This window comes from Microcaecilia unicolor, chromosome 10 (assembly GCF_901765095.1).
Source record: "Microcaecilia unicolor chromosome 10, aMicUni1.1, whole genome shotgun sequence".
NCBI lineage: Eukaryota > Metazoa > Chordata > Amphibia > Gymnophiona > Siphonopidae > Microcaecilia > Microcaecilia unicolor.
This window is the reverse complement of record NC_044040.1, coordinates 187,692,237-187,707,305: the sequence shown is the minus strand read 5'-3', so window position 1 is coordinate 187,707,305 and position 15,069 is coordinate 187,692,237. Positions and strand designations below refer to the sequence as shown.

The 15,069-nt window shown below is 42.6% G+C and overlaps 1 protein-coding gene across 1 annotated transcript in view; it reads right to left on the bottom strand.

Annotated features, from left to right (window-relative positions):
- Positions 1–15,069, bottom strand: part of GFM1 (G elongation factor mitochondrial 1) — a 111,484-nt gene that overhangs the window by 1,477 nt on the left and 94,938 nt on the right. Inside the window, exons 14-17 of the mRNA XM_030216909.1 lie at positions 10,305–10,467; positions 9,954–10,098; positions 5,961–6,121; positions 5,321–5,374 (exon numbers count right to left, since the gene is read on the bottom strand). Of these exons, the coding sequence (XP_030072769.1) occupies positions 5,321–5,374; positions 5,961–6,121; positions 9,954–10,098; positions 10,305–10,467 (523 nt within the window). The remainder of the gene's footprint in view (positions 1–5,320; positions 5,375–5,960; positions 6,122–9,953; positions 10,099–10,304; positions 10,468–15,069) is intronic.

Sequence of the window (15,069 nt, the reverse complement as noted above, 5' to 3'; positions counted from 1 at the left end):
CAACAGGAAAATCCTGCCAAACAAATCTTATTGACTTCTTTGACTGAGTGACCAAAGAACTAGATGAAGGACGTGCACTAGATATGATCTACTTGGATTTCAGCAAAGCCTTTGATACAGTCCCTCAGAGAAGACTCGTGAATAAGTTGAGAGGGCTGAACTTAGGCCCAAAAGTGGTGAACTGGATAGGAAACTGGTTGACTAACAAGTGGCAGAGGGTGGTGGTAAACGGAATCCGCTCGGAGGAAAGGAAGGTGAGCAATGGTGTTCCTGAGGGGTCGGTACTGGGGCCTATTCTGTTTAATATATTTGTGAGAGATATTGTGGAAGGGTTGGAAGGAAAGGTTGCTTTTTTTACGGACGACACGAAGATAGAGTGGATACTCTGTAGGAAGTAGAAACAATGAGAAGGGATCTCCAAACGTTAGAAGAATGGTCGAGGGTCTGGCAGTTAAAATTTAATAACACAGATAGAATACTCCAGAACACAAACCTATGCAATATATAAATCTTTAATTATAGATCATTTAAATAATGGACTATCACATCAAGCATACCATACCATTCAGACCACATAATCCTATGAATAACAAATAATAAAAAAAAGACTATAAAATCTCAAATGAGTTCAATATCAAATTGCACATAAGCTTATCAATAGAAATCAAACAAAATAAAACATGGAAAAGAAAATAAGATGATACCTTTTTTATTGGACATAATACATTTCTTTAGCTTTCGAAAGTCGCCCTTCTTCGTCAGATCGGAAATAAGCAAATGTGCTAGCTGACAGTGTATATAAGTGAAAACATTCAAGCATTACTATGATAGTCTGACAGGGTGGGAGGATGGGGGTGGGTCAGAGGTATGCATGGGGACATCAAAGCATATCATTGATATTCTAACAGGATGGGTGTGGGTAGGTGAGGGGAGGGTGATCAACAGAGACATACAGTTTTATGGTTTATAATGGGATAGGAACCCCAGATCCTTGTTAAGTCCTTTCTGTTGGGTGTTAAAATATTCAATCATTCTGACTTCCAATAAAAAAGGTATCATCTTATTTTCTTTTCCATGTTTTATTTTGTTTGATTTCTATTGATAACCTTAAGAGTGGACTAACACGGCTACTACACTCCTCCACATAAGCTTAAAAATGGTCTTACAGGCTACAGAATAAGCGTGCCCAACTCCAACGATTTATCCTTGTTTGAAAAAACTTTGCTTGAATCACCAAAATGAAATCCCTTCAAATCGCTGGGTGTCTCCCTTTAACAACTTGCAAAGCAAATGGACTCAATGTTATCTCACTATAATCACTCCGAACGAACTTGAGGTCTTGAAAACCAATGTTGTTATTTGGTCACATGATATGCAAATTCCACTCAGTCACCATGCTGCCAGTTGTAATGCTCAATTGCTCCCCAATGCGGGACCGCATTTTGCACTTATGAAAGCCCTCAATAACACTACCTTAAAAAATACCATCCTTATCCTAAATCAATGTAAAGCATACAAAAATCTGCCTTATAGCTGCTTACTGAAGGGACTACATCCGCAGCCAACGAACTGAAGGAATTACATTTTGGTGATTCAAGCAAAGTATTTTCCAACAAGGATAAATCGTTGGAGTTGGGCTCTGTCATTATGTAGTCTATAAGTCAATTTTTAAGCTTATGTGCAATTTGATATTGGACTCATTTATTGAGATTTTGTAGTCTTTTTGTTTATTATCTATTATTCCTAGGATTATGTGATCTGAATGGTAGAGATGAATGATTTGAGTGTGCTTGATGTGATAGTCCATTATTTAAATTATCTATAATTAAAGATTTATATATTGCATAGGTTTGTGTCTGGAGTATTCTATTTGTGTTAGTGTAAATACTTGCTCCAGTTTATTTTTGATTATCCCCTGTATTTGAATTAAAATTTAAATGTAATGCCAAGAACAGCAGAGTGATGCACTTGGGGTGCAGAAACCCAAAAGAGAGATATTGTATAGGATGGGAGAGATTAATAAGCTTGACTCAGGAGAGACCTTGAGGGGACAGTGTCTGAGGATCTGAAGGTGAAGAAACAATGCGACAAGGTGGCGGCCGTGGCCAGAAGAATGCTAAGCCGCATACTGTTTTGGGATCTTGCCAGGTACTTGTGACCTGGATTGGCCATTGTTGGAAACAGGATGCTGGGCTTGATGGACCTTTCGTCTGTCCCAGTATGGCCATACTTATGTACTCCCTGAAAAAGTGAGGACAAGGTTGGAACCACAAGCCAGTTAGACTGATCCCTGTGGTGAGTAAATTAATGGAAATGCTTCTAAAATAGAAAATAGTGTAGTTTCTGGAATCCAGTGAATTGCAGGACCTGAGGCAACATGGTTTTACTAGAGGCAGGTCTTGTCAGATGAATTTGATTAATTTATTTTGACTGGGTAACCAGAGATGGATCAAGAGAGAATGCTAGATATGGTATACGTAGAATTCAGCAAAGCCTTTGACACGGTTCTGGATAGACTTATAAATAAACTAAGTGCCCTCAGTATGGACCCTAGAGTGACTGGTTTAGAAACTGGGGAAGTGGAATGCAACAAAAGATAGTAGTAAATGGAGTTCACTCTGAGGAAGAGGGTGTCATCCTTGGTGTGCAGTAGGGATCGGTTCTTTTTAACATTTTTATGAGTGATATGGTGGAAGGACTGCCTGGTAAGGTTTGTCTCTCTATGGATAACAACAAAATCTGCAACAGGGTAGACACCCTAGATGGTGTGGATAACGTGGGATCTAGCAGAGCGTGAAGAATGGTCTAGAATTAAGCAGCAAAGATATAATGCTAAAAATGCAGGGACATACATTCGGGCTGCAAAAACTCAAGGGGATGGTGCAATACGGGGGTGAAGTATGTCTGTGCAGAATAGAACGGGACTTGGGATAACTGTATCTGATGATCTCAAGATGATCAAACAGGTGACAGCAAAAGCCAGAAAGATGTTTGGCTGCAGAGGAACAGGAATGGCCAGAAGGAAAAAGAAGGTGATGGTGCATCTGTATAAGTCTCTCATTTAGAGTACTGTGTACAATTCTGGAAACTGCACATTCAAAAAAATATACACAGGATGGAGTTGGTCCAGACGGCAGTTAATAAAATGTTGAGTACTGACAGACTTAAGATCTCATGTATACTCTGGAAGAAACACGGGAGAAAAGAGATACAATAGACTCAAATACCTCCGTGGCATAAATTCACAGGAGGCAGGCTTTTTTCAATTAAAGAGAAACTCTGGTATGAGGGGGCAAAAGATTTAAGGGGATAAACTTGGTCATCTAAGGAAATACTTTTTTATGGAAAAGGTGATTGATACATGGAATGGCCTCCCAGTAAGTGGTGGAGACAAGGACAAGCACGTAGGACCTTTAAGGCAGGGGCGTAGCTACGGGTGGGCCTGGATGGGCCCAGGCCCACCCACTTTTGCTCTAGGCCCGCCCCAACCCAACAACATCGCTGCCGGGAGTGTTGCCTGCCTGAAATTCTTCTCCCCGCTGCTGCCTCGGTCCCTGCAGTATTCTTTTTTTTCGCCCGTGACCAGCAGCGCTACGATTCACAGAGGCCGCTCCGCTCCCCACTGCAGCGTCCATTCGGCCCTACGAAAACAGGAAGTGCGTCAGAGAGGGCCGGATGGACGCTGCAGGGGGGAGCGGAGCGGCCTCTGTGAATCGTAGCACTGCTGGCGACGGGCGGAAAAAAAGAATGCTGCAGGGACCGATGCAGCAGCGGGGAGAAGAATTTCAGGCAGAAGTTCTTCGAGAGTTGCTGCACAGGGGGGGTAAGGAGTGAGGGAGAAAGTTGGACATGGGATGGGAGGGAGAGATGCAGAAGAAGAGAGAGGGAGAGAGAGAGAGAAAAAAAATGTTGGACATAGAAGTAGGAGAGAGGGTGACATGTGGGAGTAGGACAGGGGCAGAAAAAAATGTTGTGCCCATCCAATTTGGGCTCAGGCCCACCCAAAATTGGCTGTCTGGCTACGCCACTGCTTTAAGGGAGAGGAAAGGTCAGTAGAGATTAGTAGTTTGTATGGATGGGCAGACTGGATAAGCCTTATTATGGTCTTTATCTGCCATCATTTTCTAAGTTTGTAATTGATCCTTTTATGTATGTTAAGGCTCTCAGTTTCTTGCAGCAGTTAAAACTAATTTGAACTGTTATTTTTACTTTATAGGAAATTATTTACTATCCCTCCCAAAAATCAATTTTTTCTGAACAATGATGGTGGCCACCCTTTTAAGTATTCAAGGCTTTAGAAGGAATACACCTTTTCTTGTCCAGAAATATATTACTGTTTTCTGCAGTTTCCTTGCCTTCTAGCAGCATATAAGATCAACGCAGCAAGCCTGTAAGCTTTGAAAATACTTGCTCATGGTACTGAGTTTTTCTAGATGGGAGGAGTGACATGCAGGCCAGAACTGTGTCAACTGGTATGTAGGGATCAGGGGTTGAAGGTACTAGAAGCAGCTGGGAACATCCCTTATCGCCTGGAAATGGAAGCACCTTACTAGAAACATCGCCATCCTCCCCACCCACTAGGGACAGAAGACTCAACAAGGCATGGCCAGCATACCCCCACCTGCTCTAATGCTTTGTCAGGCAATATTTGAATTTTCTGCCCTCCACTGTGAAGTCACAGACCATATAAAAATGTGTCAGGCAACGGCAACATATCCCTCTCACCAAGTCTCCCTTTTAGCGTTTTCAGCCGTAGGTACGGATGACATGAAACAGGGAAGAGACATATGTGAACTGGAAATCAGAAGAACAAGTAGTGCATTTTCGCAGTCTTCTGTCACTTCATAATGGCTGGGTAACATGACCACAAAATGCCCTGACAAAACGGTATCCCGCTTGTTCCTCAAGAGCAACTTCTCAAAATCATATTCAAGGTAGGGGTGTGGTCTAGCAGGTACAGTGGTGATCTATAACTTTGCAATGGCCCCGGCATTTCACTAGTTCTACTGCTAATGATTCAGTGTGACTGCATCCTTCTGCTCGTTATTCACTTAACCACAACTGATTAACAGTAAGAATGACTGCACTGTATTTCTTTTCCCCTTAAGTAGTTGTCAGAAAGCACAACAGGTAGACTTCCCACTCAAAGATCAAGTATTATGAGGGATGGGATCCTGTTCCAGTAATCACGCTAGAGCTTTACCAATCGGGAACAGAAAGTGTATTTGCACTAGTTACTAGAGGCTTTTTCTGACCCTCAGTTGAGCCTGCTGAAATACATAATTCAATTTCAGAAACTACAAGCAGTATGTTATTTTACCTCTGTGGATGATCTAAGTTCTGTGGCAAATCCAAACATGTCATTCAGTGGTACCTAAAAAACATTACAATGCAGAATTAGAAAAGCAGAATTCTTTGTGTTTAATTGTAGTTAGATTAATATAAAGGTTCAATGAAAATATACAAATACTGACAAGTGTAAAACCAATACCTGCTCACCCCCCCCCCCCCCCCCCCACCCCGAATGCACTCACACAGCCTTTTTCTGGATTTCGTTTAACTGGAGTGGAGTAGCAGCCTAGTGGTTAGAGCAGTGGACTTTGATCCTGGGGAACTGAGTTTGATTCCCACTGCAGCTCCTTGTGACTCTGGGCAAGTCACTTAACCCTCCATTGCCCCTGGTACAAAATAAGTACCTGAATATATGTAAACTGCTTTGAATGTAGTTGCAAAAAAAACTTCAGAAAGGCAGTATATCGAGTCCCATTTCCCTTCCCTTCTAGTGTGCTAATTGTAGCAGAAGATGATCAACAGAAAGCATATTTTTCATTTATACCTTCCATTTTATACCCAAAGCTAGAGTGAAAATCTGAATATTGCTTTTAAATCCAATATATTTCTGCAGGTAAGAACAATAAGGTGAAATGTGCATTAAAAGAAAGTTTTAAGACAGAACATACATCAGCATATAAAGAAGTATATCCTTCTGCTTCATCCTGCCCAGTGATCACTCCATGCCGTCGATTAATACACGCAATCACGGCTCCTTGGAATTCATTTGGTATCACAACCTCCACTGCCATTACGGGCTCCAGTATGCAAACATTTGCCTTCTCCATGGCTGGGGTAAAGATGAAAGCATACAATTAAGGGCATGGATTTATGCAATATTCAAAGTGAAAATTTCTATTTTACTACTGCACTCTAAAGAATGTAATTTGGTCTTTAAAAAACCCAAAAAGTTATATTTACAAAAAAAAAAAACACTTCAACTTTACAAACTCAAAATAAGTTGTGAGGTGCATTTTCATTCCATAATCCAAAATAAAGTAGCTCACCTCTTCTGAAACACCTATGCCCAAAAAGTGATGTAGAGAGCTAGCAAACGGCCACCAGCTGTGGCACAACCACAGACACCTACTACAAAGCCAACAGATATGTGAATAGCCAACGGTGACATAGACTTTTGCTGTCCGCTGGCAGTAAGGATATGCGGTCATGCATGCTCATCTTACACTCAGCACTGATGAGTATCAACAGACAAACACAGCATTGACAACAGATAGCCTCACACTAAGAAACAGGTTTAAAATGGTGAGGCTGAAATTCTCCCTGGAGGTGTCTAGCACTGTATAATTACAAAAGGATACATTTATTTTAAGCTTGTTCTTTTCAGCAATTTGAGTAAAGGCAAATGAACGTAAAAATGCAAAATACTACTACATTTCATTTATATAGTGCTACAAGGTGTATGCAGAGCTGTACAAATACAAATGAGAAACAGTCCCTTCTCTAAGGGGCTTACAAGCTACTAATAACATAGACAAAATAAATCTATGTTTGGGGAGAAACAGGGATAAGGTCTGGAGTCTAACAGGTAGATTAACAGGTGCTGTTTAACTGCAGACAGACCACAAACTATGTGGGTAAAACAGGAAGAAATCAAACCTCTGCTCCACTAATAATTTATATAAAGAAAAAATAGCAAGCAGAGTGGAAGGGCAGCCCTAGGAACTCACTTCCAGCCCTCTTCTAACCACTTGATCTCATAGTTAAACTCTGTCCCCATGTAAACCAACATAAGAACAGGGTGACTCAGAGGAGAGTTACAACAACAAAAAAAATCAGTATAATAGCACATGGCACCTCGTACTGAGGGGTCCTTTTGCAATGTCGCGCTAGGAATATATGGGTATCTCTAGCATTTAGCTAGCACACCTTTGTAAAAGAACCCCTTAGAATGAAAGTTCTGGGCACACAAGTTAGCAAGAAACTAATTTCAAAACAGCATTTCTGCTATGTCAAGCAAACCAACCTTCTGCACTACAGTAAAAGTCCAAAAATGCAGACTGCTTGGAGATCAGGTCAGTCCAGATTTTTGGACTTTACGGATTATCAGGCAGCACTTGTTACCCAGCAGCCAGCACCCCTTCCCCCATGGCTACACCCCCTTCCTTTCCTCCCTCCCTGCACAGTCTGGTGTCTTTCCCCACCCTCTCGGCCCTGCCCACTTGCTCTTTGTTACAGGTACCTTTCCTGAAGTTTTTGGTGCTGTAGCACCAGCGGCAGGGTTACTCACTGGCTGCCTCTGGCATGCAGCGGACCTTTCCCATCTGACCCATCCCACCCTTCTGATTCCATGTGAGGAGGTGGAGGAAGGGATGGAAGGGGAAGGCGTAGCCACAGGGTTGGGGAGCTTTGGAGAATGAGAGAAGCACAGGGCCTAGAATGGAGGGAGAAAAGCTGTACGGGGAGGGGAGGGGAGCCCTAATTCTTAGGCGGTCTGCAGGCAATTGTAAAAGGTCCAGATTCTTGGGTGGTCCGGATTTCCATACTTCTACTGTGTTTTCTTTTAATTGTTTTTTTTTTTAATCTGAGCATTTCACATACTGCCCTAATGGTGTTGACATGTATAATAAGCCTCAGGCTTCCTCCTTGTGCTTCTTTTCTCCCATTGCTGAGCACTGTCTCATTTTCATCTTATTTATTCTGTTCTTAAGTTAAAGTAGTACGGCAAAGATCAGTTGAACTGTAAAGAGTGGAGAGTAACACTAAAGGGAATTCATTAAGCAGCATTACGGCCTTAACGTGCATTAAAGGAATTACTGCACACTAAATACTAAAAGCCCAAAGGTACAGAATGGGCTTTTAACATTTAGTGTGTGCTAATTCCTTTAATGCGCATTAAGGCCATAACACCACTTGATGGAATTCCCTCTTAAGTATCTTTTTAAGGAGAATACAATGTTCAGTGAAAGTTGTTCTCTGTAATTTGGTGTGTGCTGGAGGATTGCTGTCACCCTGGAGGTGCTCTAATCCACTGCTGTTTGGAAGTGTGTGTTTGTGGCTAGGTTATTGCTTCAATCGCTAGACTCCATATAATAGGTATTCTCAAAAGAATGTTAGGGTAGAGGGGATGGAGTGGAAGGGGAGACATATGGGTCAGTAACTGAGGTAATAAATAATTTTTCTCTCTTAATACATAAAATTAACATCTATAACATTAGAACATGATATACAATGTGTTTTGGGGTGTGCTGGTAAATTTTTAACAACAGGCTCTTTCTCTGGACATAGCCAGCTCTGCAGTTGGAAGGGCCGGGGGTGGGGTGGGGGAGCAACACTTGCCTCTCTCTCCTCCCTCACTTCGTGCGGGCACGCTAGGCATACCTTTGCTGGCAGCCAATAAATGGACTGCCACTGCTCCCAACATCTTGCTCTGAGCAGCATGCTGGAACTTCTCTCGCATGCTCGAGAAGTCCCAACCTGCTGCTCAGAGCTGGAAACAAGGAGCGGGGAGCAGCAGTAGTCTATTCACTTGGCTGGCAGGGCTCAGCATCCCCACCAGCAAAGTAAAAGATAATTCAGCAGGGGGCCCAAGCCCACATTTTGGGAGCCAGTTGTTAAAGTAGCCATGGAGGGCCCTACTTTAACAACTGGCTCCCAAAATTCTTAAAAACTTAACAACCGGCTCTTGCGAGCCTGTGAGAGCCTGCTCCAGCACACCACTGGTTTTATTCTTAGCTATGAACAATACAGTCCCATGTGCTAGAAAGAGATACCCATCGAACGCTACGATCACATCGTCTTTAAGAAGCTTTGTAATATTAAATGCTCAGAGTTTGTGGGCAGGAGATACTGTTTGGCACCAGTTCTGCTGATCCTTAACACTCACTAGGAAGCGCAGAATGAAGTTACTAAAGCAGATGGCTAAACATTCTACAGAAAAACCAACTCAGACGTACTGGGTTCCAGAGGCTTCATAATGATCTTCAACATTTTTATTCAAATTTAAAAATAGCAGTTGATATGCCAAATATAAACGTCACGATGATGTTCTATACATTTGTGCGCACAATTTTATACTTAGTGCACAAAGTTGCACAGGCAAGGTATAGAATAGTGTCTGTGTTTAATTAGCTGCTAATTGGAGTTTACTTATTATTGGCTATAATTAATTGGTGCTAATTGGCAATAATTAGCAGTTACACACAAGTCCTCCTAGTCAGGATTCTGAAAACTGCATGCACAAAATCCACAGCACGCAAGTACAAGGGGAATGTGGACATGGGAGGGGCAGGGGTGAGATCAAGGACATGCCTAGCACTTACACACGCAGATTCCAGAATAGAAGCACACAGTTAGGCACAAGCATTTTCACCAGGCATTGAGCTGGCATAGGTGCTCATGTCTAAGTTAAGCCCATAAATGTGGACTTAGGCTACTGTTCTATAATGGGGATTGTGCACGGAATTCTGTTTAGTGCACCTAAGCTTTAGACAATCTACAGGGAATTACTCCTTGAGAGCCTGAACTGAGCAGAAATGTCTAAAATGTGAAGGCCATGACGACAAAATTCCTCCCTTTCTATATTGCTCCACTTTCAAACCAAGTTTTGTTTGTTTGTTTTTGAGAAAACCTTTTTGTTCTAACCAGAATTTCTTTCCCTGTACCTTGTCTGAGTGCACCCTCTCCTGCCCGGATGAAAGATATCTCATTAGAATCCACCATATGATGAGCGCCGTCATCCAGGACAAAACACACTCCAGATATCTTATGACCAGAAAGCAGCCCCTTCTCGCACGCTTCACGAAAGCCCTGTCAAAATAATCAGCTGTGAGAGATTTGGACGTTTCTCTGAATTTTGCACAAAACAGGCTTTGTATCTGGCCTGTTCCCCTTATTTAAAAGGGCAGAAACAGGCTATGTGATACCTTTTATTGGATTCATGCATACAATTTTATTGCATAGGTTGTCAAAACAGTGATTAAAGAAAAAAATAAACACAATTGAAAGAATGTCACCTTTTCAACAGCTGGTACAAACTGCTTTGGTATATTTGTCCCAACAGTTCTGTCTTCAAACTCCAATTTTGTGTAGTGCTCTGGGTCCAACGGTTCAAGCACACCTATAACTTTTCCATACTGGCCAGAACCTCCTGTTTGCTTTTTGTGAAGAAATTCAAACCTGTAGAACAGAACATTTACTTCTGAATCACAGAAATCAGGGTCTCAGTAGTACAAAAAAACAAAAAAAGATGTCAGCTTTATACAGTTTGAGTGGACCACATAAGCACCGGCACGCTGGGAAAAGACCAAAGGTCCATCAAGCCCAGCACTCTGTCTCCGACAGCGGCCAATCCAGGCCCCAGGAACCTGGCAAAAACCCTTGCTAGGTGCAAGGAATGGAACAACTTCTATCTGTTTCAAATTAAATACATGCCTCAGGATTCCCTCGAGCTGTTCTACAACCAGTATCTGCAGTGTTGCCAAGTGGAAAGGGGGAGATTTTCAGTCCATACTTCCTCAAACCCCCCCCCCCCCCCCCCCCCCCCCCAGCATTTTCCCTCTCTGCTGGGAGCCCTTGCCTTAGACTATCTAGCTTCTAGGGCAGGAGAACAAACGTAGAAAATCCTTGCCAAAATAAACATTTTCCAAACTGTCTCTCTCTGTATTAGGTGTTTAAAAAAGGTGCCCTTAGGAAATGAACAAGGGTAAGAAAGAAAAACTATGTGTACGATTACACAAGCAACTCATGCACCACTTAAGGCAAAACAAAAGCATCCTTAACAAATTAAGAGCAACAAAATGTGAGTAAAAATAAATGATTAAACTTGTGAATATCTAATCATCTCCATAGATATTCACAACTCAAATGCCTATTTTTCACGGCTCAGCTCTCAAACCTTACAGAGCATTAGAAAAACTTTATATCACCGAAACTATCATATTATCAAGATTTAATTTGCCTATGTCCAAGTTTGCCTAACTATTCTGTGTATTACACTGGCAATTGGTCATTATTAAATTAATAAAATGACATAACCTATTTTATCTCCTGAAATCCGGAGCAGATAATCACAAAAAAAGTTACAATCAAACCAAACAGTTATAAAAATGTAAAATATTAAATAAAACTCATAAGAAATGCCCAATCCAGCACAATAGTATACAAAAATCTTTCAAATACAAGACAGCAAATAACAACAAAACTAACCCAGCACAATATTATAACAAAACTTTTAAGACTCAATATTTCTAACTTTGATAGAACAGTATTCCATACTTCTGAACACAGCCATCCCGAAGGAGGGCACAAGGGCGATACGCATGCAAAAATTGCTCCCCCATCGTCTCCCCTGCGGTGGCCATAGTGCAGTGGGTAAGGCAGGGGTGCTAGGAGACGTATTGCACAGGGCATGATTTCGGCTTGGGGCACCTCCTGCAGCCTAAGAATATAATTTATCAAACCTTTTTTTAATGAATATTTTTCACAGAGGGGAATTTTAATAAAAAATGCCTACTCGAACGTAGGGATTTCTTGGTATCGGAAAACAATATGAAAGCTAACATATAAATAGGAGCTAAACCATATATATATATATATATATATATATAAAAAAGCAAAGTAATTGAAAAGCAATCCTTGCTTGTACTGGCAACTGATATAATTTAGGTAATGGTGGAGAAGTTCTATCATATTTTAAACCTTTGAATATGTTTAGCAGCAGTATTTTGCAACAGTAGCAATCTTGACATTAGTTACAACCCTAAATAAAGGACATTGCAATAATCCAGGTGAGTTACTGCACTATCATTCAAAAATGTTTTTTATTAAAAAAAAAAAACGCTCTAAGACTTTCTTCACAACTAAATTATTTATTTACTGGGATTTATTAACTGCCTTTATGAAGAGATTCACCCAAGGCAGTGTCCAGTAGGTACAGTTTAACAGTATAAACATAAATACAATGAATGAGGAAAACTTGAAAACAGTAGCGCAGCGTACGCTTTGTAGCGCTATATAAATGCTAAATAGTAGTAGTAATAGGACCCATGAAATATGATCAAAAAAGGAGCAATTAAATCTTACCTGTAAATTGGCATTCCTTTATCAGCACAGATGGTTATGCACTCCAACCAGCAGATGGAGCCTGAGAACAAACTGAGCTTCAAGTGAGCCTATAAGTGGACTGTGCAGTCCTCAGGAAACCAGTCTGTGCCTAGCAAAGCAGATGACCCACAGGACTAAACAACAAAGAGAAAATACTCCAGGAAAACAAAATCTCCATCCAATTTTGCCACCTCGATCCCCTGACCAATGCTGTCTGCACTGCTGCTGCCAAATAGGAGGAACAAGATACATTAGCCCCGGCCACCTGCAAGAAGGCTGGTATGAGGCTGAATCCTGACACTCCTGCGCCTGTAATTTTTTTTTTGTACAGTCCCGAAAAAGAACAACAATACACTTCATGAGAGCGCCAGCTACAAAAAACTCAAAAATGATGAAACTACGGTCCACTAGGAGGGCTCTGTGCCAGTCTAGAGAGACTAAAGGAAAGCCAATTAGCAGGTAAGATCTAATTGCTCCTTCCATAGCGTCCTTCTAGACCGGCACAGATGGGAAGTATCAGAGCAGTGACCATCATGGGTGGGACCCACTGAGTCCTGCTGACAGCACCCTGGCTCCAAACCGTGCATCCTCACAAGCAAACACATCAAGGCAATAGTGGCACGTAAAGGAATGAAGAGAAGACCAGGCTGCAGCCTTACAAATTTCCATCCGAGAAACCAATAAATGCTCTGCCTACGAAGCCGCCAAAGCCAGAGTAGAATGGGCCTTCAAAAACGAAGGATTAGGTTGTTTCTAAAGTAAATAGGCCGAGGCCACCGCCTTCCTCTGGTAATGGGGAATAGTGGCCTTGGACGCTGTCTTGCCCTTTCATGAAACCCCCTCCCCCCCAACATGAACAGATGATCCGAACGGCGAAACTCTTGCGTCACCCTCAAATAGCAACGGAGGGCTCTGTGAACATCCAAACAGTGCAAGCACTTCTGCTCCAATGGCCAGACCTGACCCCCCAAGACAGGCAGGGAAAACCTGCTCATTGACATGAAATGGAGAAACCACCTTAGGCAGAAAGGAAGTAACCGCCCAGAGAACCACTTTCTCCCCCCCCCCCCCAAAAAAAAACTGGAGGACAGGCTCCCTACAGGACAGAGCCTGCAACTTGGAAACACACTGACCCAAAGCCAAGGACACATGAAGCACCATCTTCGATGTCAAATCCTTCAGAGTACAGAACCCCAAGGGCTCAGAAGGCAGCTCTACGAGGGCTGACAACATAAGGTTAAGATCCCAAGGTGGAACAGGCCTATGAACTGGAGGACAAATAAGATGTACACCCCGAAAGAAACAAATCACATCAGGAAGGGACCCCAAAGGACACCCCTGAATCAGGCCCTGAAAGCAGGCCATAGCCAATAGCTGCACCCTCAAGGATGAGAAAACGAAACCTTCATCCAGGGCACCCTGTAAGAAATCAAGAATCTGGGGAACTGCAGTCCGCAAGGCACAATGGAATGATCCCCATACCAATCCTCAAACATGTGCCAAACGCAAATACAGGTAAGAGAATTTGAACGCTTCTTCGGATGAAGCATAGTGGCAACTACTGGGGCAGAAAACCCTTTCTTCAACAAATGCACTCTCTCAAAAGCCAAGCCGGATCTGACATGAGCACCAGACCTTGAGAAAGAGGATCCGTCATCGGTAGAAATCAAAAAGGCTCCGCCATGAGAAGCTGAATGAAGTCTCCTTACCATGGCCTGAATGGCCAATCCAGCGACACCAAAACCACCTGGCCAGCATGACGCTGAATTTCAAAAAGAATTCTGCCTATCAAGGACCAAGGGGGGGAACACAAAGCAGGCTGACACTGGGCCAAGGCTGTACCAGTGCATCGAGTCCCTCTGCTTGACTGTTCTTCCACCGGCTGAAGAAGCAAGAACGTTGACAGCGGACACCAGGAGGTCCATGACCAGGAGGCCCCAGCGGTCCACTATCTGAGAGAAGACCTCTGGCTTCCACATCTGCTACAACTGTGCAAGTCGCTGCTACTGAAGCATGGGGGCTCTACTGCTGATGAGGAAAAGGCCCTTCAATTAGAATATGAAAAGGCAGCCTGAATGTGAAGGGTCTGGGGCTTGAATTAAAAATGTTCAGTCAGAAAAAGTAGCAGCCTATGGGCTATGAAAGTAGATCTTTACTCCCCAGTGTTTCCAATTCTTCCTCTCTCTCAGCTCCTCCTGGGTATCCCTGCCCCATCCAGTGGTGGGTTCTCTAGAACCTAAAGAAAGTTGAGAGGGGGAAGTTTGGGGACTGAGCGGGATGGAGGGACAAAGATACTGACTATCATCATGCTAAGGAATGCAAGAGAAGACTGAGGTATGGAGGAGAGAAAAAGAGAGGACTGTGGAAGGAGCTGGAGAGAAAGTCAGTGGACTCAGGAGATGTAGGAAAGGCAAAGAGATGGTGCTGCCAGCCTGTTGGCTGGGTTAGACAGGGCACAGCATGACAGAAAAAGAGACAGTGTTAAGTTTAGGCCCCTGGGGAAGGTCCACATAAATGTGAGGAAACAATCCATATTTTTATTTAAAGATTCAACTATATTAGGAATTCAAATGTGTCAACATCTCAGGTATCTTTGCATTTTGCATGGTACACAAGGAAGTGCGTATCCGTTTTCCAGTATAGTGATCATTTACTTATGTGTAACTGAAGCAAAGG